The sequence below is a fragment of the Panthera uncia genome, assembly GCF_023721935.1.
Source record: "Panthera uncia isolate 11264 chromosome C1 unlocalized genomic scaffold, Puncia_PCG_1.0 HiC_scaffold_4, whole genome shotgun sequence".
NCBI lineage: Eukaryota > Metazoa > Chordata > Mammalia > Carnivora > Felidae > Panthera > Panthera uncia.
The window spans coordinates 47433973-47458403 of NW_026057585.1; the positions used below are offsets into that span (position 1 = coordinate 47433973).

The 24431-nt window shown below is 37.6% G+C and overlaps 1 protein-coding gene across 2 annotated transcripts; it reads right to left on the reverse strand.

The window, feature by feature from the left end:
• Positions 1-669: 669 nt before the first annotated feature.
• On the reverse strand, positions 670-24431 carry CTH (cystathionine gamma-lyase). Of its 2 annotated transcripts, XM_049617024.1 has the most exons (12): positions 24047-24431; positions 20904-20985; positions 18318-18413; positions 16451-16560; positions 14294-14425; positions 10062-10119; positions 9528-9605; positions 7841-7993; positions 6623-6744; positions 5156-5208; positions 1443-1581; positions 670-982 (listed from the first exon to the last, which is right to left on the reverse strand). In XM_049617024.1, the coding sequence occupies exons 1-12, from the start codon at positions 24212-24214 to the stop codon at positions 956-958; spliced, it is 1218 nt and encodes a 405-aa protein (XP_049472981.1). In that variant the 5' UTR covers positions 24215-24431; the 3' UTR covers positions 670-955. The 2 variants fall into 2 exon arrangements, with proteins under 2 accessions (XP_049472981.1, XP_049472980.1); XM_049617023.1 differs by lacking the exon at positions 670-982 and having other exon boundaries at positions 1044-1581.

The window sequence follows — 24431 nt, forward strand, 5'->3', positions numbered from 1 at the left end:
GGCTTTTTTAAGGTGAAACAAATGGCAAGGGCAGACAAATGACTAAAAGCCTTTAATATAAAAGCAATTTAAAACATCTAATTATTTGATTTATGGCTTCTTGACAATAACTTGCTGACAACGCACTTAATTCTAGAAGATTCTTTTTTAAGCATTTCTTTAGACTCAGTAAATTTACGATTACAGATAAAAATATAAATAGTATGTCTCTCTATAAAAGTGGCTTTTGACCTCCCCTGCTAGAATCTATAATGAATCTGCAAACACTAAGATTTGGACATGACAGTTACACAACTGAATTTACAAAAATTACTGTAAGTGGCTGAGACCTTTAATGGTGAGGATTAAAAGGGCCCAGGAATCCAAGTTAATGCCACATAATATAGGAATATCACAATAGGATGCATTTGATAATTAGATTTATTTATTTTTTTAAATAGTAAGTACAACGTTAAATCAGCAGAATTTCACAGTAGGCTTCTCAAGTATTTGATTTTTGGCGTATGGTAATTAAGTGTAAACCATTGCTTTAAGTGCTGTTTTCAACAATATGCAAAAATCACACTTGATTTAAGAACATTCATTTAATAATTTAAATTCTTCAGAAAAACATCAAAAATGAATTATCACTATATTGTAAACATGATCAATATAAACCTTAAGCTATGACAAAAAGATCACAATCCCAAAAAGCAGCACAAATCTCACCTCCTTCAGAGGGAAATGCATACCAAAATTATCAAAAAGAGAATAACAGAATTGACCTGTCAATTACAACAAGAGAAAGAGGAAACTGTTTTTAACAAGGATGATCCCTGTAAGGTTACAGCTGTGAAAGGTAATGAGGTGCCTTAAAATTTTCACTTGAAAATCCTGCAAAGGCTCTTTAATTGTCCATTTGATTACGCAGAGTTGACCTTCTCAGGAAGCAACTTCTACTAGCAGTCCTGGAATGCTAGTTATGACCTGCATTTGGAGGGTGCTGTATTAAAAGTGCACAAGAAAAATGTTATTAGACCCACAGGCAGAGACTTCACTTCTTCTAAGGACTCTTTTCTGAATACTACCATTTTTTTTTTTTTTTTTATGTTTATTTTATTTTTGAGAGAGAGAAAGACAGAGCACTAGTGGGGAAGAGACCGAGAGATAGGGAGACACAGAATCCAAAGCAGGCTCCAGGCTCTGAGCTGTCAGTACAGAACCTGATGCGGGACTGGAACCTGTGAACCACGAGATCATGACCTGAGCCAAAGTCGATCGCCTAACCAACTGAGCCACCCAGGCGCTCTGAATACCAGCATTTTTAAAATCTGCCCTTTTACTGAGTTCCCTGTCTATTGTAGGAAGAGAAGAAACCTTTAGAGTTTACAGTGAGGCCACTGTAGAAAACAGTGACCACCCCCTCCAAGATGAGGCACACAAACACCCCAAAATAAACTTACTGCTGCCTTCAAAGCTTGATCTAGATCTTCAAGTATGTCTTTTTTATCCTCTAAGCCCACAGAGAGGCGAATCAGTGTGTCACTAATTCCAAGGGCATCTCTGTCGCTCTTAGGCACTGATGCATGGGTCATGATTGCCCTAAAAGAAAGAATAAGCAAATTTTAGATCATTATATTGTATCTTATTAACAAATTACAATTATCTTCCACTTTTTTCTACTCTAGATGCCAAATTCTTCATATGTCTATAATTTTTCACAGGCAAAAAAAAATTTGTGAAAATTATCTTTTCTAGTCATTAGGTGAAAACGAAGATCTTTTATTGTTTTTACACCATCAGTGTTCTCAATCGAGACACTGAAGGTGCCAATCAAGCACTCCCACGCAGGAGGGAAAAACAGCCTCCAGTGTTTGCATTTTAACACCTGACTGAATGAGGCTTTGGCCAAATCATAAATCCCATGACCAATCAGCTAGACTTATGGAGGGTCCACTGGACTGAGAGCCAGCCAGAATTAATTCCCTCTGAATCAATGGATTAATCCAGAATGGCACCTTATGAGGCTGATCAGGGAAAGTCAACCCAGGAACACCAGCAGTGGCCAGCAGTGAGCATTAGGAATTCCAGCACATATCCTATGAATGTAGAGGCTTGGAAAGATTTTCAAAACTACCTAGCAACCCATCGTCATCAACAAGTGTAAAGGTAAAGCACCTACCTAAAGGTCAGGCACTATAATAAGAATTGGGAAACCAAAAAAGGAGATATTTTCTCCACTCTAGATAACAAAGCAGAAACTAAAGATGATGACAATTCATGGAACAGAACAGTCTGCAGCAAATGCCAAACAAGTATGGACAGTAAGGATTACCAGAATTCAGAGGAGGGAGAAACCTGTGGGCGGAGGCATCATGGAGGAGATTGTAGCCTTGCTGAGCCCTACATACATACACTGTCACCAATACTCATCCTTTCCCTGCAAAAAAATGCCTCTACCCGCAAAATCAATGCCTTAGTTGCTTTGTCCTGTCTCACTTCAGATCCATGGATAGAAAATCTCAGACGCGGTCAACGTAAATGAGTATCTTCTTTTATCACTCTACTGAAGGTCTACATGCAAACACCCTTCTTAAAATGTTGACTTTTCAGGCTTTTAACTCCTTAAAAGAGAGTATACACAAAAAAATAAGAACTTAGGCCTCTGAGACCAACAGACCTATGCATGAATCAGTCCCTCCACACACTGGCTGAGTGGGCTTGTAAAAGTTACTTGTCCTCAGCATCGATGTCCTTATCTAAAATAATAATAGCTATCACTTATTATATGCTTGCCACAAGGCAGGTACTCTATGAGGTCATTTGTGTGCATTAACTCATTTTTAAAAAATGAATACACATTGGATATTTCAAAGTTTGGCAAAGTCATTAATAGAAGAAACACATATAAAGCATTTACAAGTGTAAATGTACAAGTATGGAGTGCATTAGATGCCTAATAAAAAATAGTAATTCCTGGTAATAGGTGACATTTACAGGGCACCTGCTATGAATCAAGGCATTGGGTTTGGGATATTTTTTTCCCCATATTTCCATAACAACCCTAAGAGCTGAGTACAGTGCTATCTACATTTCACAACTCAGGACAGGAGAGATTAAGAGAGCATCGGTAACTTTTCTGAGGCCATGGAGTGAATTTGTGTTGTCAGGCTGGCAGACCAAGGCTGTGCACATTGGCTTCGCTTCCTCCCTCCCTTTTTGCAATGCTGTAGTCATTGCAGTGATTGGGAGTCACAGAAGGAGGGGGATAGAACAGACAAGCCCTGACCTAAATTCACTCGTCCACTGGCAGGCATTGAGGTTATGGCGTAGCTGGAATATCTGAGGGCCAAGCAACTTTAAACCAAATCCCCAAATAAATCAAGAGGGCTCTATTTTTAAGAGAGACCTAAAGTAATACACATTTCTTTACTATGAAAAATAACCCAATTTCATATGCGGAGTGTGCCCTCTTGTGCATCCAGACTTACTAGCAGGCATCTTCTTGAAGATTCACAAAAACCTATTTTTGTTATCTTAATTATTTGAACAATTATTTGGGCATCATAGATTTTTTTTTTAACTTTCTGTGAAACTTCCTGACTCTTCCCAGAAACTGTAAACTACCTACTGTGAGAGGGCAGGGGAGCAAATGTGCCTAAATTTTGGCAATCCCTGACACTCCTCAACACAGTGCTTCCAGAACACTGTTATTCCAGAAATGTTTATGAAAATTGAAACACAGAAACATACCAGGGACATTTAGTACACTTGATAACTATTAGGTAATGATGGTGAATTACCACTGCAATAATTACAATCTGTGGGCAGAGTGACACATAATAAAATCAGGACACAGCTCAGGAAGGCTAGGAGGGACAGGTAATCAATAAATGGCAATTATTATTTTAATTATCAATCACATTTTATGGATGAAAAACACTGAAAGCTTAGAGGTGAAGTAATTGGTGGGGCAAGTCTCAAACCCAGATCCAGGCTGCTTTTACCTCCTCTCACTGTTTCCATGGGAAGTTTCAAGAGTGAAGTTGCTAACATTTTCCCATGTTAGGAGTAATCAGCAAAACTTGCTGAATCTTTATTTCCTTGTCTATAAAATAAGTTGTTGGACTGATGGATCTCAGGCTGCACATTCTAACATCCTCTAGTACTTTGATAAAATTAAGATGAATTGACTGGATCAAGAACACCAAGTTAAATTTGGGGCTATCTTGCAAATAACAGGAAGTCATTCAGGGTGTACCCAGAGGAACAGAAAATAACAGTATCTAGTAGGGCCCTCCTCTGACCATCGAGGGCATGGAGGTACTTTATCAGAGACACAGTCCCCATTTCAATATTTCAAGGAGATTTGAAATCTGCCCTTTTTTTTTAAATATATTCTTTTTTTTTAAGTTTATTTATTTTGAGAGAGAGAGAGGGAGAGAGTGAGGGGCAGAAGGAGAGGGAGAGAGAATCCCAAGCGGGTTCTGTACTGTCAGTGCAGAGTCTGACATGGGGCTTGATCCCATGAACCATGAGATCATGATCCCAGCTGAAAACAAGAGTCAGATGCTTAACTGACTGAGCCACCCAGGCGCCCCTGAAATCAGCCCTTCCAATACAAAGTCTCCAACCTCCCTTCTAGAGTGGAGTGGGATAGAACAGTCAGAGCTCAGAGGTCCTAAGATACAAGTCCCCTGGAATCGCCTTCAGGCTGAAGGGGGAAGGAAGCAACATTGGGCGCGGGCGGGGATACATATAGCTCACTGAGATTTTATCAGGGTCTCCATTCTATTGGGTTAAGAGTCCATTCTGATTAGATACCAAGATGCTGTTCTTATTGTTCAGTATCTTTTTAAAAAAAAATTTTTTTACTGTTTCTTTATTTTTGAGAAAGAGCACGCACACAAGCAGCAGAGAGGAAGAGAGGGAGACACAGAATCCAAAGCAAGCTGCAGGATCTGAGCTGTCAGCACAGAGACCGACATGGGGCTCGAACCCACGAACTGTGACATCATGACCTGAGCTGAAGTCGGATGCTTAATTAACTGAGCCACCCAGGCACCCTTATTGTTCAATATGTTGAATTATTCCTGATTTTACCACACTCTTTTTCTAAACAATTGTTAAAGCTGACATCAAAGTTAAAACACGGAGAAAACAGAAATATACTCACGGAAGCTCAGCAAGACTTTCGTATCCTCCCAAGCTCTCAGCCAGAGTAAATAACTATGGCAAAGAAAACATTCGTTTAGATCTTTCACTAAAATAAAAATACAAAACTAAATGTTTTTAATAGAATGGCCCTGGACAGACGGTGAAAAATGGGGATTATGAAGAAAACACCAGTCGGGCAAGAAACCCAGAGAAAAAAATGAAAATAAAATCCGTGACACTGATTTCACCCATTAGACATATTATGTTCAAACTTAGAAAACATTAGAAGTTGAGGAAAGTGAATCTCCCATACCTTCCTAATTTGGTCCTATACGTAAGTATTAACATGAGCCCTAAAACCTCAGAATTATTGCATTTGAGACCTAGTTCTGTGGTTACTCTTAAATAAAACCTCTATATGTCTACCAAGTTACATACATTTACTTGTTAGTATGTATCACTTACTAAATTAATAATACATCCATTTAACTGCCTCCTGGAGTAGACGGGAAAAAAACCTGTTTTTGTATTTAGTGTTATAGTGTCATAGAATTTTACAAATATTTTAAAATTACTCTCATAACCGTATTTAATTAAATATATGCTATCTTTCTGCTTTTAGTACAACTGTTAGTTACCAGTAGGCTTTGACTAATCTGGCAGCAGCCTATTCATTGACTTGCAGTATTTAAAACTCAGTCTGCTGCATGAGCTCTGTAAGCCCAGTGTATGTAGTTACATAGACCTCTCTCCCAGGGCCCCTGAGAGCCCCCTGCTACCATGAAAATTAGACAAAGGCCTCCCTTCCTTCACCACAGGCAGACGCAGCCGGGAGGCACAGGGTTTAGAAAGCCCTTCGTAGGCTGGATTTCAGAATAGCCTTTGTGCAGTGCCCTGACAGCACATTAATTGGAAGTTTCATGTACTATTTCACTTGAAAGTGAATTTTTAGAAGTGAATTTTTAAAATAAATTTGAAAAACCAATGCATCAGAACATTCTGTCACTCTCGAGTTCATGGCTATGACTCGAGAGTTAAGTAAATAAACATATTCAGATGTCTGCTACTGAGCCAAAGTCATTTTCCAACCCAATGCATTTCATGATAAGGAGGTTTGTGGGTGTGACTTGCAGGTACAAAAACATTAATCCGAGTTGGGTGGAAATGACAGATAATGAACTGCTGTAATTTATCTCTATGACTTATTTACTTTTAAATGTTTATTTATTTTGAGAGAATGAGAGAGCATGCATGTGCAAGCAGGGGAGGAGTAGAGAGAGAGAGACAGAGAGAGAGAGAGAGAGAGAGAGAGACAGAGAGAATCCCAAGCAGGCTCCACACCGCCAGTGCAAAGCCCAATGCGGGGCTCGATACCACTAACCATAAGATCATGACCTGAGCCAAAATCAAGAGTCAGACACTCAACCAACTGAGCCACCCAGGAGCCCCTACCTCTATGATTTAAATACCTCTTTTGAAAGTTTACCTTTAGGTTCTTGAGAAAAGTCTCAGCATGTTGAAGAGTGCCCTTAATATAAAAGGTGATCATCCCTGGACAGCCTGTGCACTGACGCTTTGCCAGCTCATGCTGGGGATGAGAGGGCAGTCCTATAATCATGAGGCATAATAAGTCTTATTTATAGTCAAACATGTAATTTCAGAACAAAAAAAAAAATCACTGTTTGCCAAAGCAAACTGCAAATAAGCCTAATAATAATGAGCTTTATGCCATGGTCACGTCTGACGACCTGTTCTGGCCCCTGTCTCTATGTCTCTGGCTTCATTTTGACCTATCTTTTCTACCCTCTCCATGCTGAAGCTACATTGGCCTTCTTTACACTGATTACCCCAGCCACTCTGTTACTTATCATTCTTTAATTTTTCGCTTAATATCTGTCTTATCCACCAGACTAGCTCCGTGTGGAGAAATCCATTTCTTTTGTTAATAATTGGATCCCAGTTCCTAGTACAAAGCTTGGCCCGTAGTTGGCAATTGATAAGCATTCACTGAATGAATCTGAATGCCTGTTCATGCCCTTCTAACAAGTGCTACCCATTCTTCAAGACACAGCCCAAAACTTTTCTCCCTCCTTCCATTTAAAATATACACCAGTCAACAGCTCTTTACCTAGGGTACATATGTAGTTCTGTCTTGGCTTACCTTAGCTCCTTGAGGGCAGGGATCAGGCTTAATTCTCCTGTCCACCCAGACTATATGGCAAATACCTCAAAGGGTTTAAAATAACTATTTACTTAAGACCACCACAATTTAAATAAAATAAATTCAAAGAGTAATACAGAAGTCTGCTAACTCCACATGAGCATTCTAGATATTGCCTGAGGTGAAAAAATTCAAAAAGCAAGAGAGCTTTGGGGGAATTTTGGTACGTAAGTATCAAGTCTGAATTTGACGAATATCAAGTCCCAACCTAAATCAGATAAAAGTTAGAGCTAATGCAAAATAGTTGACTGACAAGACTATAAGCAAATCAACTGGAAAGAAAAATGGTGTAATCTTGGAATAAACACAAACTTCCAAGCTAAAGGCCATCACAGGAACATCTAACACATAAAATCAATTTCCTAACATCCAAGCAGCCACTAGACTATATGCAACACAAGGCCACAGATCAGGTCTATCTTCTTCGCCACCAGACCCACCACAGAGCCTGCCCATGAAACCCTAGGAGTCTCATTAACGTACCAGGATAAATAACCTTTTCTACCCTAGGATTAGATTCCAGAAACCGAGCAACTGCCATCCCATTTTCGAAATGCTTCTCCATTCGGACCTGTAGAGTCTTCAGACCTCGATTGCAGAGGTAACAGTCAACAGGAGATGGAACTGCTCCAAGAGCTGGAAAATGAACATATTCTGGGTTAGTCTGAAAGGTGGGAGGGACCCAGAAGATTCTCTCACTCTTTTTCATCATTGTGACTCTCAGAAGCCAGCTACAAAGGCCAATGTTTGACTTCTCGGGGGGGAATTAATACATCCAATCAGAAGCATGAGAATGAAGTATAAATTATGCTTAAAGAGGAGCGCCAGGGTGGCTCTATTGGTTAAGTGTCCAACATCGGCTCAGATCACGATCTCACCATTTGTGAGCTCAAGCCCCGTGTCAGGCTCTGTGCTGACAGCTCTGAGCCTGGAGCCTGCTTTGGATTCTGTGTCTCCCTGTCTCTCTGCCCCTCCCCTGCTCATGCTCTTTCTTTCAAAAAAAAAATAAACATTAAAAAAAAAATTATGCTCAAAGAAATGGGCTTTTTAAATTTTTTTTTAACATTTATTCACTTTTGAGAGTTGGAGAGAGACAGAGCATGAGTGGGGGAGAGGCAGAGAGAAAGGAAGACACAGAATCTGAAGCAGGCTCCAGGCTCTGAGCTATGAGCACAGAGCCCGACATGGGACTTGAACTCACAGACCGTGAGATCATGACCAGAGCTGAAGTTGGATGTTTAGCTGACTGAGCCACCCAGGTGGCCCAGAAACAGGCTTTAAAATGAGAGGGGAAATGAATATCCTGCAAACTACACATGAATACAATATGAACTTTTCAAATATGAAGTAAATAATCCTATGGTTTTGATTAAATGACACAGTGCACATAGTTTAACCTCACATTTCTTTGAAAAAGTAGAGAAAAATAGCAGTTCAGCTCCTATTGTTACTGAATGTTCTTCTAGCATTCTATTTAGCTTTTGTCTGAAGCAGCCGAGGAGTTAATATGCCTCCAGGGTACATACCTCGCCTCTACTTTATATAAATGAAAGGAATTTATCAAGCAGTAAGTTTTGCTTTTCCTCCTTGGTGCTTCCTTGTTTTACTTTAATACTTACTTCCTAGGGAGGCATTTTTATTCCTAATTATGTTTCTCTCTTATCTGTCAAATTGCAATGGTTAACGAAGTGTCCTCAAATAAACCCTTACCTATACTTGAGATAACTAAACTATCTAAACAGGACATGGTGTTTAGACATCTGTTGAAAATATATAAGTTCACATATAAATTCACCATTCTAGATATAAAAGGTATAGTATAAGAAAGCCATTATTCCAAAGGTTTTATTTAAAAACAAATCTAGTAAGTTTGAAAATGAAAAATTCATGTGGGCTTTACCCAATTACAGTCAAAATTAACATGGATTTGAAAAATAACAAAATTGATCCCTTGAGTCATGTTATAAAGTCCTGCTATGATCTCTCTAACTATATTTTTATATCCCAATTTTTCTACTTTCCTTTAAAACTCAGAATCTTTCTCCCCCACATCTCATTTCTTCCTAATTTAGTAGAAAGCTATCACTTCTCAACATTTAGTGGAAATACAAATTATCAAATGTAGTCCCTCTGAGGGGTTAAGGGGAATTCTGGACTTTTCAGTACTTACAATTTTGTAAGAAGCGGAGCCTATCATGGAGGCTCTCAGAATTAAGAGACACTAAGCCCATTACAACATCACTGTGGCCTAAAACAAAACAAAAACCTTTAAGTTAAAAACAATGCACGTCTATTCTTCATTCTGGAATTTCTAAAATATGACTTTCACTTGAAAAAACTCTTTTGGAAAATGATAGAATAAGTTTAAATAAACTGTATTCAATTTGATAGTACCAAAAGCTATACCTATAATAATAAAATAAAAATCACATAAAAATTAAATGTTTCTTTTTAAGCTGTCAGTAGGATAAAAATGTAACTTTTTTTAGTAAATTTCAATCCTCTGTTTGTAAGTCATGAGCATAGTTTTGTCTGCTATAAAATGGAATCCCATATTTAACCAAAGTATAATTTTTTACTTTCTACATGAGTCACAGAGAAAACCAGAATAATAGAAGAAAAAAATATCAAAATATCAAACCCTATGGTATTATCATGTATCCATGGAAAGGAACACTCAAAGTGTAGACTATGTATGTCTTACCATTCATGTATTTTGTTGCTGAATACATACAAATATCAGCTCCCAGAGCCAAAGGCCGCTGAAAGGAACAAAAGATTTTCATTTTCAATGGTAAAGCACTTGAAAATATGCTTCATTACATGCTTATTTGCTATTGTAAATTTCATTCCTAGTCTAACTTTTCAAAAACACATGCGTCTTAAAATTTTCCAGGATCTCTGATGCTATCTTTTCCCTTTCTCCCTCCCACCAAATAAAAATACAAAGTATTGGACCCAGTATTCAATCCAAAAAGCACAAATTTTCTGGAAATAGCAGATAAACTCAGGTCAACTGGTCTCCTGAACTTGTTTCTTTAGAGCAGTTGCTAGCTGGCCCTAAGTGTATTACTAAATTTACAATGCAGAGATTCTGGCATTTTATGACTCAGTAAACACAAAAGTAGTTGACATAAACATTCAGCAACTGTTTCATCAAGTGAGTATAAAAGTAATATGCTTAGATCTTTGATCATTAAAACCTTATAATGTATGCTGTAATTATTCACTTGATGTGCCATGATCTTGACTCTTACTCTTTTATTGTACCAGTTGTGCCAAGTGTAAAGTCACTTAGTAAGAAAGTTGTTTGGATTGTTTTCCCTCACCCAACTTTCCTGCAAATCAATCCTTTAGTCTTAAAATGTCTTTGTTTATAGTGAGAGTTAAAGTAATAATCAACTTATTCACTAAACAATATATTATCAGCATCTTTCCATTTATACATTCTCTCTTTTTTTTTTTTTAAAGTAAGCTCTATGCCCACTGTGGGCCTTGAGCTCACAACCCTGACATCAAGAGTCACATGCTCTACTGACTCAGCCAGCCAGAAGCCTATTCACATTTACATTTTCTGTAAAAGAAAGTGTGGGCGTGTGTGGGCATGTATGTGCATGTGTGTGTGTGTGTGTGTGTGTGTGTGTGTATTAATTAACCTCACCAGTTGTTTAGTCTTTGGAAGGTGTTACTATAACGGGGCTATAGGGCTTTTTCATTTGAGGTATTTCAAAAACAGGATATTTTAAATCTGGTATTACTCAAAGCACTCTCTACATAGGTGTTTGCTCATCTTCAAAGTGATGGAGTCAAACTAGATGAGGGTCTCTTCCAATGCTAACATTCTGTAAACTCTGGTCAAAAGAAAAGGAAAAATGAAGACCAATAACTAACACCTGCTGAGCTTAATATGTGCTAAGAACCATGTTAATACTTTACCTATCCCAGGGAAGCACAGTACAAAATATTTTACCTGGCTCAATAAAATCAGTACCTTAAGATTCTAATTGTACAGATGAGGAAAAAGGACTAAGAAAAACAAAATAGATCACTCAGATTAAAAAGCTGGGAGAGCTGGCACTCACACCCCGACTACATGAATCTAGAGGTTCTATCCTGAAACACTGAAACTTTATGCTGGTATGTCCATTTTGCCTTTTGTGACATTTATAGAAAATCCAGAAGACAAAAAGTAGGGAAGAAGGAGAATGTATCCAGTTTTCAGGAAGGTAAAATAATGAGAGGACCTCTTCAGAAGATGTGATTTATGGAATTAATACATGCAGTTCTTTATGGACAACAATGATTCTGATTAACTCAACTGGAATGAATCCAGGTTGAAATGGAGCAAACTGCAGTCCCTGGCATGAGGAAATGTGATGTGGGCTTCAGAAAGGTACAAAGACTGGACCTATTTTAGTGACAGTAATAGAGAAAAAAAGGGCCAGGCGTGATGAGTAATCTGGGCAGGCCCAGGCTAAAACAATTCATGTAGTCTCCATGGGAATATACAGGACTTAATGTGACTCAGCTAGAGCAATGCTATGCTGTGTTAACTGGCCTAGTGTAAGTAGTATATGGGGTAAGAAGTTGGGATAAAGAATCCAAGAGTGAAAATCCCCTGGGACAAATAGAGACCTCCAGGAGCTTTTCACTTGGAAACAGACTGTTTTACCTGATACAAGAAGAAGCTAAAGATATATCGTGAGCCAAATGTAGGTGGCCCATGAAGCTATCCAATCAATGTAGCCAGGAAACATGTTTGAGGAAAAGAAAAGAAAATATGGTAGTGCCTTCTCACTAAAACAGAAGAAGGTGAAGAACAGGTTTATATAAACTCCCAGGAAATCGGCCAGTCACATGAAGGCAGCAGCCTGCGCCAACTTCAGGGACCCAGAAAAAAAGGGGGCAAGTATAAACAATTGGCTATAAACATCTGCCTAATTTAAGAGTAGCAGAAAATGAGCTGGGCTTTCAGAAACTCTGCAGGAAGTGCTTTGAGAATGAGCATAAGGTACAAGCAGGAAGGAAAGAGCAAGGAGAAGGTAAGCTCCTAATAAGGAAAGGAAACAGATTGGGCTACTCCAAGGAAAGAGAGAGAACATGTGGGAAAAGGGCAGACAGGGGCGCCTGGGTGGCGCAGTCGGTTAAGCGTCCGACTTCAGCCAGGTCACGATCTCACGGTCCGTGAGTTCGAGCCCCGCGTCAGGCTCTGGGCTGATGGCTCGGAGCCTGGAGCCTGTTTCCGATTCTGTGTCTCCCTCTCTCTCTGCCCCTCCCCCGTTCATGCTCTGTCTCTCTCTGTCTCAAAAATAAATAAAAAACGTTGAAAAAAAAATTTAAAAAAAAAAAAAAAAAAAAGAAAAGGGCAGACAACTAGTCAATTATAAGGAAATCCCTAGATGATCTACCAAAAGGAGCAAAACAGAAAGAAGAATATGGAAAAAAGTAGGAAGAAAAAGAAAAGGAATGGAGGGTGAATGGGAGGGCTTGAGGGGGGTGGGTTAGGAAAAGAGATAGCTTAAAAGGAGCACTGCTGGGGTGCCTGGCTGGCTCAGTCAGTTAAGTGTCTAACTCTTGATTTTGGCTCAGGTCATGATCTCATAGTTCATGAGATTAAACCCTAAGTCAGGCTCAGTGCTGGGTGTAGGCCCTCCTTGGGGTTCTCTCTCTCTCTCTCTCTCTCTCTCTCTCTCTCTGCCCCTCACTTGCTCATGTGTGTACATACACACACTCTCCTTCTCTCCAAAAAAAAAAAAAAAAAATTAATTTAAAAAAATAAAGAAATTCATAATATAAATAAGGTAAAGCTATAAAGAGCTGGACACTGAGGCACTGAAAGAAGAGAAACTAGAAAGGAGGAAAGTGGAGAAATAACATGTGTGACATACACTGAGATGTCGTGGAGTATAGCCTGTGTTTTCCATTTATTTGGAAGGTTAGCCAGGTTTAATTATATAATGCATTTTATATATATATATAATGTAGTACATTTAAATATACATTAAATTATATAGCTTAAGATTTAATTATATATTTTAATAATAAAAAATAAACACATAATACATACATTAAATATATAACATACCTGTTTTTCAGTCACACCATATATATAAAAAATAATATAACTGACTTGCCAGCACATAAACATTGAAGTCCCTACTATTTATAAAGCACTGACAGATAAAATCACATAAGGTCAGCTCTTCAGAGTCTACACATCCTAAGAGAACTTAAAAGCTTTTTTTTTTTTTTTTAATTTTTTTTCAATGTTTATTTATTTTTGAGACAGAGAGAGACAGAGCATGAACAGGGGAGGGGCAGAGAGAGAGGGAGACACAGAATCTGAAGCAGGCTCCAGGCTCTGAGCTGTCAGCACAGAGCCCAACGCGGGGCTCGAACTAACGGACTGTGAGATCATGACCTGAGCCGAAGTCGGACGCTTAACCGACTGAGCCACCCAGGCACCCCGAGAACTTAAAAGCTTTAATTAAGACATTTAAAACACACAAAGTCCCATACCACATATTAACCTCGGGTTCAAAAGATATTAACTAATGGCAGAAGGGTCCCGTTAAAAAAAAATTTTTTTTAATCTTCATTTTTGAGAGAGAGACAGAGTGTGAGCAGGGGAGGAGCAGAGAGAGGGAGACACAGAATCCGAAGTAGGCTCCAGGCTCTGAGCTGTCAGCACAGACCCCGACACGGGGCTCAAACTCACGAACCATGAGATCATGACCTGGGACGAAGTCGGACGCTCAACCGACTGAGCCACCCAGGCGCCCCTAGAAGGGTCCAATTTTAATTTTTTGTGTAATCAAGAACTATGATTATATTCCATGAGTTTGATAACGATTTTAATGTAAGCAAGTCTTTCCTTTCCTAGTTACAGGTATCTGTGTGGTCTACTAATAATGCCAAAAAGTTATTTTCATTTACCTGGAAATACGCCGACATGAAAGTGTTATCCACGACCAAAATTATGTCGCTGTGTTTATGGACAGTATGTGCACAGGCTTCAATGTCAATCATCTTCAAGTTAGGGTTTGTGGGGGTTTCAATCCAAACAAGCTAAAACAATTCAATAAATGACAATAGTTTATAACAATCCACTGCACAAACATACATCTCATATATTGTAACCATCTGGCAGACTACAGTGGAAGAGTGTAGGTGATGAAGTTGCAAGGTTTGAATCTGAATCCTAGGCCCCATTAATTTCTGAAAAGTCATAGCTAAGTAACTTACCCTCCATATTCCTCAAATTTTACATCTGTACAATGGGGTTGATAATATTTATCTTATGGAGTTGTTATAAAGATCAAATGAGATGTTACATAGAAGCAGAAAAGTGCTCAAGTTAATTATTGTAATTACTTTCCATGATAAAGAGGATGAATTTCAAAGACATAGTTCAGTGTCTAGGAATTTTGTTCTCAAAGGTAAATAACACAGAACACTAAGATTATTACAGCCTAGAATTTTCATTAAGGAGAACTACCCCTAAGCTATCAAACATATTCTAAATATTAACTTAAAAAGTGCCATATGCATTAGAAACTGTAAAATAAGTATCCAGAACTTGAACAGCATGGGTTTTAAAGTAAAGGAGAGAAGTTACACACAACAGAAAACCTGCTCACAGCTCATTTAAGAGACAGTATCATACCCCAAAACTTAGGGCAATTCAGGCACTGAATAGTAGATGCTTGATAGTGATTGAAAAGACCAAAGAAAAGAATTCTGTTTATTAAACAAGATGCCATTGCATTAAATGACATTACCTATAGCTTTCTTTTTAAAGGGGTTAATGATTCTTTATTACTATGTAAATGAGCAAGATATCTAGTTCAGTATTCTTCTGACTCAAGAGTTTTACCATGGAAAAGATAAGGGAGTTAATGCATATTCTATAAGAATTGAATTATTTTAAAAATAAAAAAATACTTTGGGTAAGAATTTATTACTCCCATTCACAATAAAAAATTAGTTAAAATAAAAATAAGTAAATAAATACCAAGTTGATTTTACAGGGACTTGAAAAATCTACTTCATATGACGAGGCAGATATTTCAGGGGGGAAAATTGTATTAATTCAAGTCAGTAAAGAGCCACTACATAAAGTTCTGTTGACAAGAATTAACATACTCACAATTTGCTTTCCTCCCTTAGAAAGACTCAGACCAGCTATTTTAATAAGTATCTTTTCTCCTAAGCAAGATAAAAAACAAGTTCCTTTGAAAACAAACCTTAATCACTCAAAGCTCACCCCTGTGTTAATCTTCAAAGTAATAATTTGTGTGAGAAAAGGTTTTCGTTTTTTAGCATTCACCACAACATAATCTTAGATACAATTGAAACCTTTTAATCATTAGCAAAAAGTTGGAAAAGGCTGACTTATAAAAGACACTGGTCCTTCTTTTACCCATGCAGAATTTAAATGAGGCCCCAAAAAAGAATATCACATATGCCATTCACTCAGGCACAAAACACCTTCCGGTGGCATACAAGATTCCCAGGACGGAGGCTGAAGATTGTTTGTGGCCTATTCTCTACTTGTAACTATTATTTTGCTGAAGTATCACTTAGAATTCTTAAAAAGCCAGTATGCTGAGGGTTTGGGTCTGGCAAGCTTCCTTTTCTGCAATCCAATCTCTGTGATGACTGTTACCAGTACCAGCTTGATAATGCAGTACAGAATTGTATGCTTCTGCTAACAAATCTTTTTAACAGTTTTTATGTGTTAGATACAATCCTAAGCATTTCATAAGCCTTACTTCATCTACTTTACACAACCACCTTTCTATAAAGCAGGTGCAATTTATCCCCATTTTGGAAATGAAGAAATTGAGACTTAGGTTAAATAATTTGCCCCTGATAATACACCAACTATGATACAGAGTTAGAACTTGAACCTTGCTATGGAATTCATGTTCCTGAACATCATGAGAAGCCAGACCTATCTTAATCTTGTTGATGGTTTCCAATGGCTTCTAATAAAATTTGTTGTGCATATTTAAATTATGTCCTCTAGTAAACAAAATTATAAAAACACAACATCACACAGAAAACAGACAAAACTGAAAACTAAGTTACCTTGGTTTCGGGTGTAAGGGCTGCCTCTAGCAACTTGGTCTTGGAACAATCAACAAAAGAAATCTTTAATCCAAATTCAGCTGCCACCTGCCTGAAGTACCTGTTTGTACCTGAGGCAGGAGAGAATCAGACAAAATGGAAAAGACACTGTACTGAGAAATATTTATTCCTTATAGGCATAAATACTTTAAAAATATAAGGAAGTGTCAATCACCAATAAAAACAAAATCAACAACAATTCTACTTTGGTCAAATAATTTAGCTATCTTGTATAATAAAGAAGATAAGGCTTGGATTTTAAACTAAGAGTTAAAGGGTCAAATTAAACACACTTGATATCTGCACCAAGTACATGAAGTGAAGCAGAAAATATTTCTGAAAGCATACAATCTCTGTTCTTTAAACATTAAGTGGCATGCATGCATCAGTATCTTTTTAACAATTTTTTCATAGTAATCAAATTTAAAATGACTGAACCACTGCCAGTAAAACGTTCAAAATAAATTTTCAGTCTGATTATGCTTTGATAATAGAAAAAAACAGGTTATTATTCTTTGTACTTTCTCAATCTTTTTGTTATGTGGTTCTAAAAGCTTTAATGATAAATGAGGCAAAAAAATCAAACTACTAGCTTATAGTTTTACAGTGAAAGAGAGAAGTCATTCAACCTAGAATAATTTCTTTCATAAACACTGTTCTGGATTTGATTTTTACATATGCAAATTTAAAGGAAAAATTTCTATTATTGCTAGTCAAGCAAAAAAAAAATACTCTATGACCAAAGATATACTGAACTTTGATGTTATAAAGACCAACCCTAAGTAACGTAAGATTGAAAAAGAATGTAAAGAATTGTTAAAAATCAACAGCAATTTTCAAGATTTTATACCTAAGTGTGCCAAGAGGTTTTTATAATGCATTATAAAAGCAACTAAGGGTTTGCTATTTTTATAATTTCTATTCAACAAACTATCATAGGGAACAACCATAAATACCAAGCAGTTGGCAAATTTCTAGGAGGGTTAAATGATTACTAAAAGTAAGATTTAACTTTTTGTTAATAGGAGATAGATAAAATAATATTCTAGAAGTTTCATTTTAATTATCTGGAAGCATGTGGAATATATATATATATATATATATATATATATATATATTTACAACATTTTTGCTATTGTTTTGAACACAAAATCAGTCTTGCTTACAGGGCAACCTGTCTCCTTTACCTTCTTGTCCACCACTTTAAATAACTTGCATTTATTTATTTATTTTTAAGTTACTCGCATTGAAATTGTTTAAAATTTGAAGTTCTTAAATTTGGATCCATGATGGACTTCAAGAGGTAAGACTTCTTGACCCTAAACTTAAAATGATAAACATTGGGTGTAATCTTAAGTACACTTTTTGGGGGGAAAGGGGCCCATAGTTTTCGATAGATTCTTAAAAGGTTAAGTGTGTGGCAGGGATACAGGGGTGGGTAGAGGTAAACTCTTGAGAGTGACCTGGGTTATAGCTCATTCTCATTACAGGTAAAAATTCTAAATAACACTAGAATACTCTCTCTTTAAACACTATCTTCTCTGTAGTAGAATATATGTAGAAGGTAAATCAGGTCCAACATCCTCATTCTAGCAGTTTAAATAAAATTATTATTAAGCAATCTCTCTTATAAGCAGTTCCAGAGCATGGATCCTAAATGTTTATACTCTTCCTTTACCAGGTCTGGGCCAGCATGGAGGTGTCCCTCACACCTTTAAAAGATAATAAATAATCAATAAGCCTGGTAACATTGTTAATATAATTCTGGACCTACTTTATTGTCTTTAACATATCAGTTGACACAACATGAATGAGAGAGGTCACCTACCTCCATATACATCATCCATACAAATAATTTGGTCTCCTGCTTTTAAGAGATGGGTAATAGTCACAGTGGCTGCTAAACCTGAAGCAAAGGCCAAACCTAAAATAAAAGCCAAGTTAGAGTAAGCCAAAAAGTTAAACCTAAAAGTTGAAAAACACCTAGAATATTTACTTGCTTTACTTTATGTACCTCTCTCTGCTGTTAAGGACAGCCATTACTACTGAGTCACCAGAAGTCCTCCAGTTAATAAAATTGCCAAATTCCCTTGCTGTTTAGGATAAAGTATCTTTTTTTTTTTTTTTTTAAGTTTATTTATTTCTTTTGAGAGAGACGGAGAGAGAGAGAAAGAGAGACAGAGAGAAGGGCAGAGAGAGAGAATCCCAAGCAGGTTCCACACTGTCAGCATGGAACCAGAGTCCAACTCAGGGCTCCATCCCATGAACCATGAGATCAGGACCTGAGCCAAAATCAAACACTGGACGCTTAGCCAATTGAGCCACCGAGGTGCTCCAAAGATAAAATATCTTTAACATAAAAATGTATAATTCTGCTTTCATTATAAAATTTAAACATTTCAAAGAAATAATTCTTTACAAAATTCTGAGATTAAAGGCCAATTGCCAATTAAGTTACAATTTAAAAATAACAAACTCTAAAAAAATTTCAAGCCTGAAGAACAGAGCTAAGATAGGATCACTCATTAACTATATGGATATCTCAAAATCAGACTTGAGATGTATCTGGTAAATTCTAAAAATTTGAGTTTTTGAAGATTTTTTAATGTGGAATCTCTTTTAAACAAATATGATCCTGAAATCTCATATAGAACAAAAATAATGAAAACAACTTAAAAACAAAACCTGGCATTGTATACATTAAACACTGTAAAAGAAAATATCCTGACAAAATGTCAATACATCACTGTGATGATAAAAATCACTATATGGTAGAAAGGATAATTCAATAACTTGAAAAATGTAATTATTATAAAATCTTCTCAGAAGTGTTTAGGTTGGGATTACAGTTCTCTTCTCAGCAGACCTGTGATCCAACAATGAATTCATATAGAAGCCTAAACTTTAAGCCCAGTTAAAAACAACCATGTTTTCTATATCCCACTTGAAAAACCTGTTGGCAAAACATATATAAATACTCAGCCTTTATACCTCCCACAGGAGGAAATAATGCTCCCCATACAGTACTAAATTATTAGTTTAGTGTTTAAAAAGAACTCCCCTAATGCAAACTAGTGCAGCCACTCTGGAAAACAGTCTGGAGGTTCCTCAAAAAATCAGAATTAGAAAGAACTACTCTACACCCCAGCAACTGCACTACTAGGTATTTAACCAAAAGACACAGGAGTGTTGTTTCGAAGGGGCACATGCACCTCAATGTTTATAACAGTGTGTCGACAATAGCCAAAGTATGGAAAGAGCCCAAATGTCCATCAACTGATGAATGGATAAAGAAGATGTGGTATATATATATATAGAGAGAGAGAGAATAGAATACTACTTGGTGATCAAAAAGAATGAAATCTCGCCATTTGCAACAACATGGATGGAACTAGAGTATACTATGCTAAGCGAAATAAGTCAGAGAAAAACAAATATCATATGACTTCACTCATATGTGGAATTTAAGATACAAAACAGATGAACATAGGGAAGGGAAGCAAAAATACTATAAAGACAGGGAGGGAGCGGGACAAACCATAAGACTTTTAAATACAGAGGACAAAACTAAGGGTTGCTGGAGGCTTTGTGGGTGGGGGAGATGGGCTAAATGGGTAAGGGGCACTAAGGAAGAGACTCGGAATGACCACTGGCTGTTATACATTGGGGATTAATCACTGGAATCTACTCCTGAAATTATTGCACTATACGCTAGCTAACCTGGATGTAAATTTAAAAAATTAATAATAAAAAAAACCTCCCCTCATCCAAAACAAAAGGAAACCCCCCCAAAAAATCCCAACAGCCCATATTAAGATTTCTAACCCCTACACTCTTGCAATGAGAAAACTCAGAAGACTCTTATTTTCTATTCACTATTCTGCCCTCATTTAGTAACACTTATATAAAAAGTACAAAGATGATTTAATGGTAATCCACTCCTCTCATGAAAAAAAAAAGATTCAAGGAGTTAATCCCTCATCTCTGAGGTCACATTATCAAGGGTACCTGGGTATTGCAAATGTTCCCCGATGTTATTCTCAAGCATTATCAGGTGACTGAACCAGAGTATAAGAAAGTTTATATTCTCAGAGGCAGTGTTATAAAACTCAGTTAATATTTATCTATTTACACTGACAGCTCCAGATGGAGAGTGTATTTACACGAATACTAGATGGCAAATTCTGCCATTTTGCCTCTAATCATATTTATTTTTACCTAATAATTACACATACGCATATCACGCCATCTGTGGGAACTTAGACAAAAAAATTCAATGTCTTAGTTAAATAAAAGTTTTTAGGTAGCTAATCCTTACTTCTTTCCAATTTAAAATTCTGTGTCTCTATGATTTTGTCTACACAGAGAAGACTGGGTTCTAGGCTTCACAAACTTTGAAATGGAAATCACTTACTGTACTTGGCCCCATCTAGTGCTGCCACTGCTTTTTCCAAGCAATTCCTGGTGGGGTTTCCAGAACGACTATATTCAAAACCCTGAAGAAAAGAAATGAGAGTTAATCCTAAGAGATTTAAGTTTAGTTATCAGTGTCCTAACACAGCCACCTCCACAACTACAGGTTCATTCTACCATAATGAATTTCTATTATTTAGTTATGACATGTCTTGCCATTAAACAGGAACAATACTGTGGCTGCAGCCAGTGTGATTAGAATTAGGTATCTGCCGCTTATGAGCTGTATGCCAAATAGGTAAGTTACTTAACGTTTCCTAGAGTGAACTCAGTACCTATGAAATGGGAATAAAACACAGAAAAATAATTCGTAAAACTGTTGTGATGATAAAACTATGTAATGTATAATACATTTGCTCCATGGTGACTGGCACATGCTAACTACTAGAAAAGTGGTTGTTTTTATTAGTAGTAGTATTACTATGTTAGACTCACCTTTACCCGTTCACCTGGGGGCATCAGGAAAAGGGAATCACCAGAGCAAACAGACTAAACTTACTTCTACCCTATATTTCATTTTCTAAGAAATCAGTGGTACAAGTCCTGTTTAGCAACCTACAAGAAACTATCAACAGATCCCACAAATGCTCAAAGTTCAGATCTTGGCTCTCCAGAGCAACTCGAAAATATGGAGAGTAATTCTTGGCAAAGTGGCTACACACAATTTTTTTAATTCGCTCCTTTTACATGCACCGTACTAGCTATGTTCATCTAGTCATTTCATTTAATCCTCGTGCTCTGCTTTTACAAAAGTGAAGCCAAAGACCATGGAGAACATCAGAGCCAGTATTCAAACCCAGGATGTAAACATTGACTAAAAATATAATTTTCTCCCCATGCCTCATATACCACATAACAAAACACATTGTTTCTGATTTGGGAGCCCAGGTATTAATAATATATACACATATATATATATTTTTAAGTTCTGTTGCTTTGTCTGTTTCCTTGTTTTTGACAAACTGAGTTGACCTTTTTTATAGGGTTCTAAGATATCTTCCACCCTCCCTCCCATCACCTCCTTGATGTCACCTGCAGCTGTACTCCCCAGACAAAAAAATGTTTGGATTCATGTGGCCACTGCCACAGAAAGGCACCCCATGTTTCCATAATTATTCACTGCAGAGATTTAACTTTTTTTGCGGGGGGGAGGGAAGGAGAAGTATATCTCAGTGGCAAATTCCCACCCTCTCACCCATTCTATGGCTTTCCAAATGGAACAGGAGAAATAGATGCTTCTCATTCAGCTCCTCAGATTGTCTTTAGCGCTCTCAACTGAGTTTTTAAAGGTATTAACAGGATTTTACCTGGATTTTACCATCCCTGCTGGCTCTCTGAAAATACTTAATTATTAATATCTAGTTAAATGGTTAATTTTCCACCAAGAGCTCAAGATTGGGCAGCCACACATTCATAAAATCCTACATCAGCAACAGACTGCATGCTTGGAAAACAGATTGTATAACACGTTTTGATTCCAAAATACAGTAGCTAGAAGTATCCTAAACCAACTGTAGAAATGCTCTTTGAATTCTATCTCACAGGGGCTCAGTAGGTTAAGTGTCCAACTTCGCCTCAGTGGCTCAGTCTCTCAGTGGCTCAGTAGGTTAAGTGTCCAACTTCGCCTCAGATCATGATCTCACGGTTCCTGGGTTTGAGCCCTCCTTTGGGCTCTGTGCTGACAGCTCCGGGCCTAGAGCCTCCTTCTCACACTCTTCACTCTCTCTCAAAAATAAATAAACTTTAAAAAAAAAAAGGTTTTTTTGAAAAGAATTCTACCTTACAAAACAAAGAGTTAAGTTTAAAATAATTTTTCTAGATTTATATAACATAACACAATAAAGAGGTTTTTGAAATATAATCAAGGCTTTGGACCTAACAAGGTTTATTTAATCAATTTCCTTAAAAGCTCAGCAATTTTAAATACTTCAAGATCCCGTCAATGTGTTATCAAAAGGGAGTAACAAAAAGAATCCTCCTTCAGAGCCTTGTAAGTCATTTATCTCTAACTCTGGGTCAGTTCCTTCTGTATAAAACTTGTAATAATACCTGTCCTGCCCTCTGACCTGGGGGAAGTGTGAATGTGAACACCGTGAAATACCCACCTACTGAACAATTATAATGTACGATAAAGCTTAACATATGTATCAACAATTCATGTGGTAAATACTATTATTAACCCATTTACTCAGGATCAACCTGAGGCTTGGATAGGTTAAGCAACTTGCTCAAGGTCACCCAGATCAGAAGAAGTGGTGTTAGAATTCAAACCTAGCTCCTCTGACCAGGTGATTTGTGCTCTTAATCACTAAGCCTCACTGCATAAATGATGCAATGGGTTAGATTATTACTAGTATTATTGGAGTAGAGCAGAGTGTAGCCTAATGTCTAAAAGCAGGGTTCTAGAGCAGAGTTGGAATCCTAGCTCCACCACTTACTAGCCATGTGGCCTTGGGCAATAGTTACTTAACACTTTTAAATGTTTCTTCCTGAGAAAAATGAATACCTAGTTCACACTAGGGCTGTTGTGAGAATTATCCCAGAGCATACCTGAAATACATATGATATACTATGTGTAAGTCTGTATCTAGCCCATAGCAAGTACTCAATAACTATTAATAACAATACAGCCATTGGGCATGATCTTGATTCTAGGTGAGTTATCAGATCCCGAGTTTTTTGGGGTTTTTTTTTGGTTGACTCCCTAGTATGTCTTTATAATTTCTGCTGCTGAAAGTAATTCAACAAAGTTATGACCCTCAGTTTTGAAGTGCAAATTTCCCAAAATTACATGAATTTCAGTTTAAATCTACATGGCAAGTTGGACATACTGTTCCTTCCAGTCCTGCTTTATCAAAAGAAATGTGATCACTTGACCATCAAATACAAAGATTTAATGCAAGGAAGATTACAGGTGTAGTAAACATCTTTTGGGGATGCAAAGTGGCTACACACAATATTTTTTTTAATTTGTATAAGCCATCTTATAAATTATTTACATGCCTTTTTATGTATAAGCCATCTCTCATTTCCCGCCCAACCCTTGACCCCATCCACCCACCTCCCCAGCCAGACCCAGCTCACCGAGTGATGGCCGGGAGCCTCTTGCTTGAACGTGGTGGACAGTGAAATGGGGGGCACCACAGCATGGGAGGTCCATTGCTCGGGTTCCTGGCCCACATGGATGGCCTGCGTGGCGAAATGTTGGAAGCGAGGCTGGAAACCGTACAGGGAGGCGTCTTTTTCCTGCATCCTGAGCTGCGCGGGAGGGAAAGAGAAAGAAGGCGAGGAAGATAAAACTAGACAACTGGTACGACGGGCCTGAAAGAGACACAAGACTAGACGAACGAGAGCCAAAGAAACGGCGGGTGAACCACCGCGAGCGCACAAAAACCGGGCTCCCCGATTCAGTGCCTGACACTTTAGTAGCCGGCCGGGAGCTTTGCGTTCACCGCAGGCGGAACCAGAG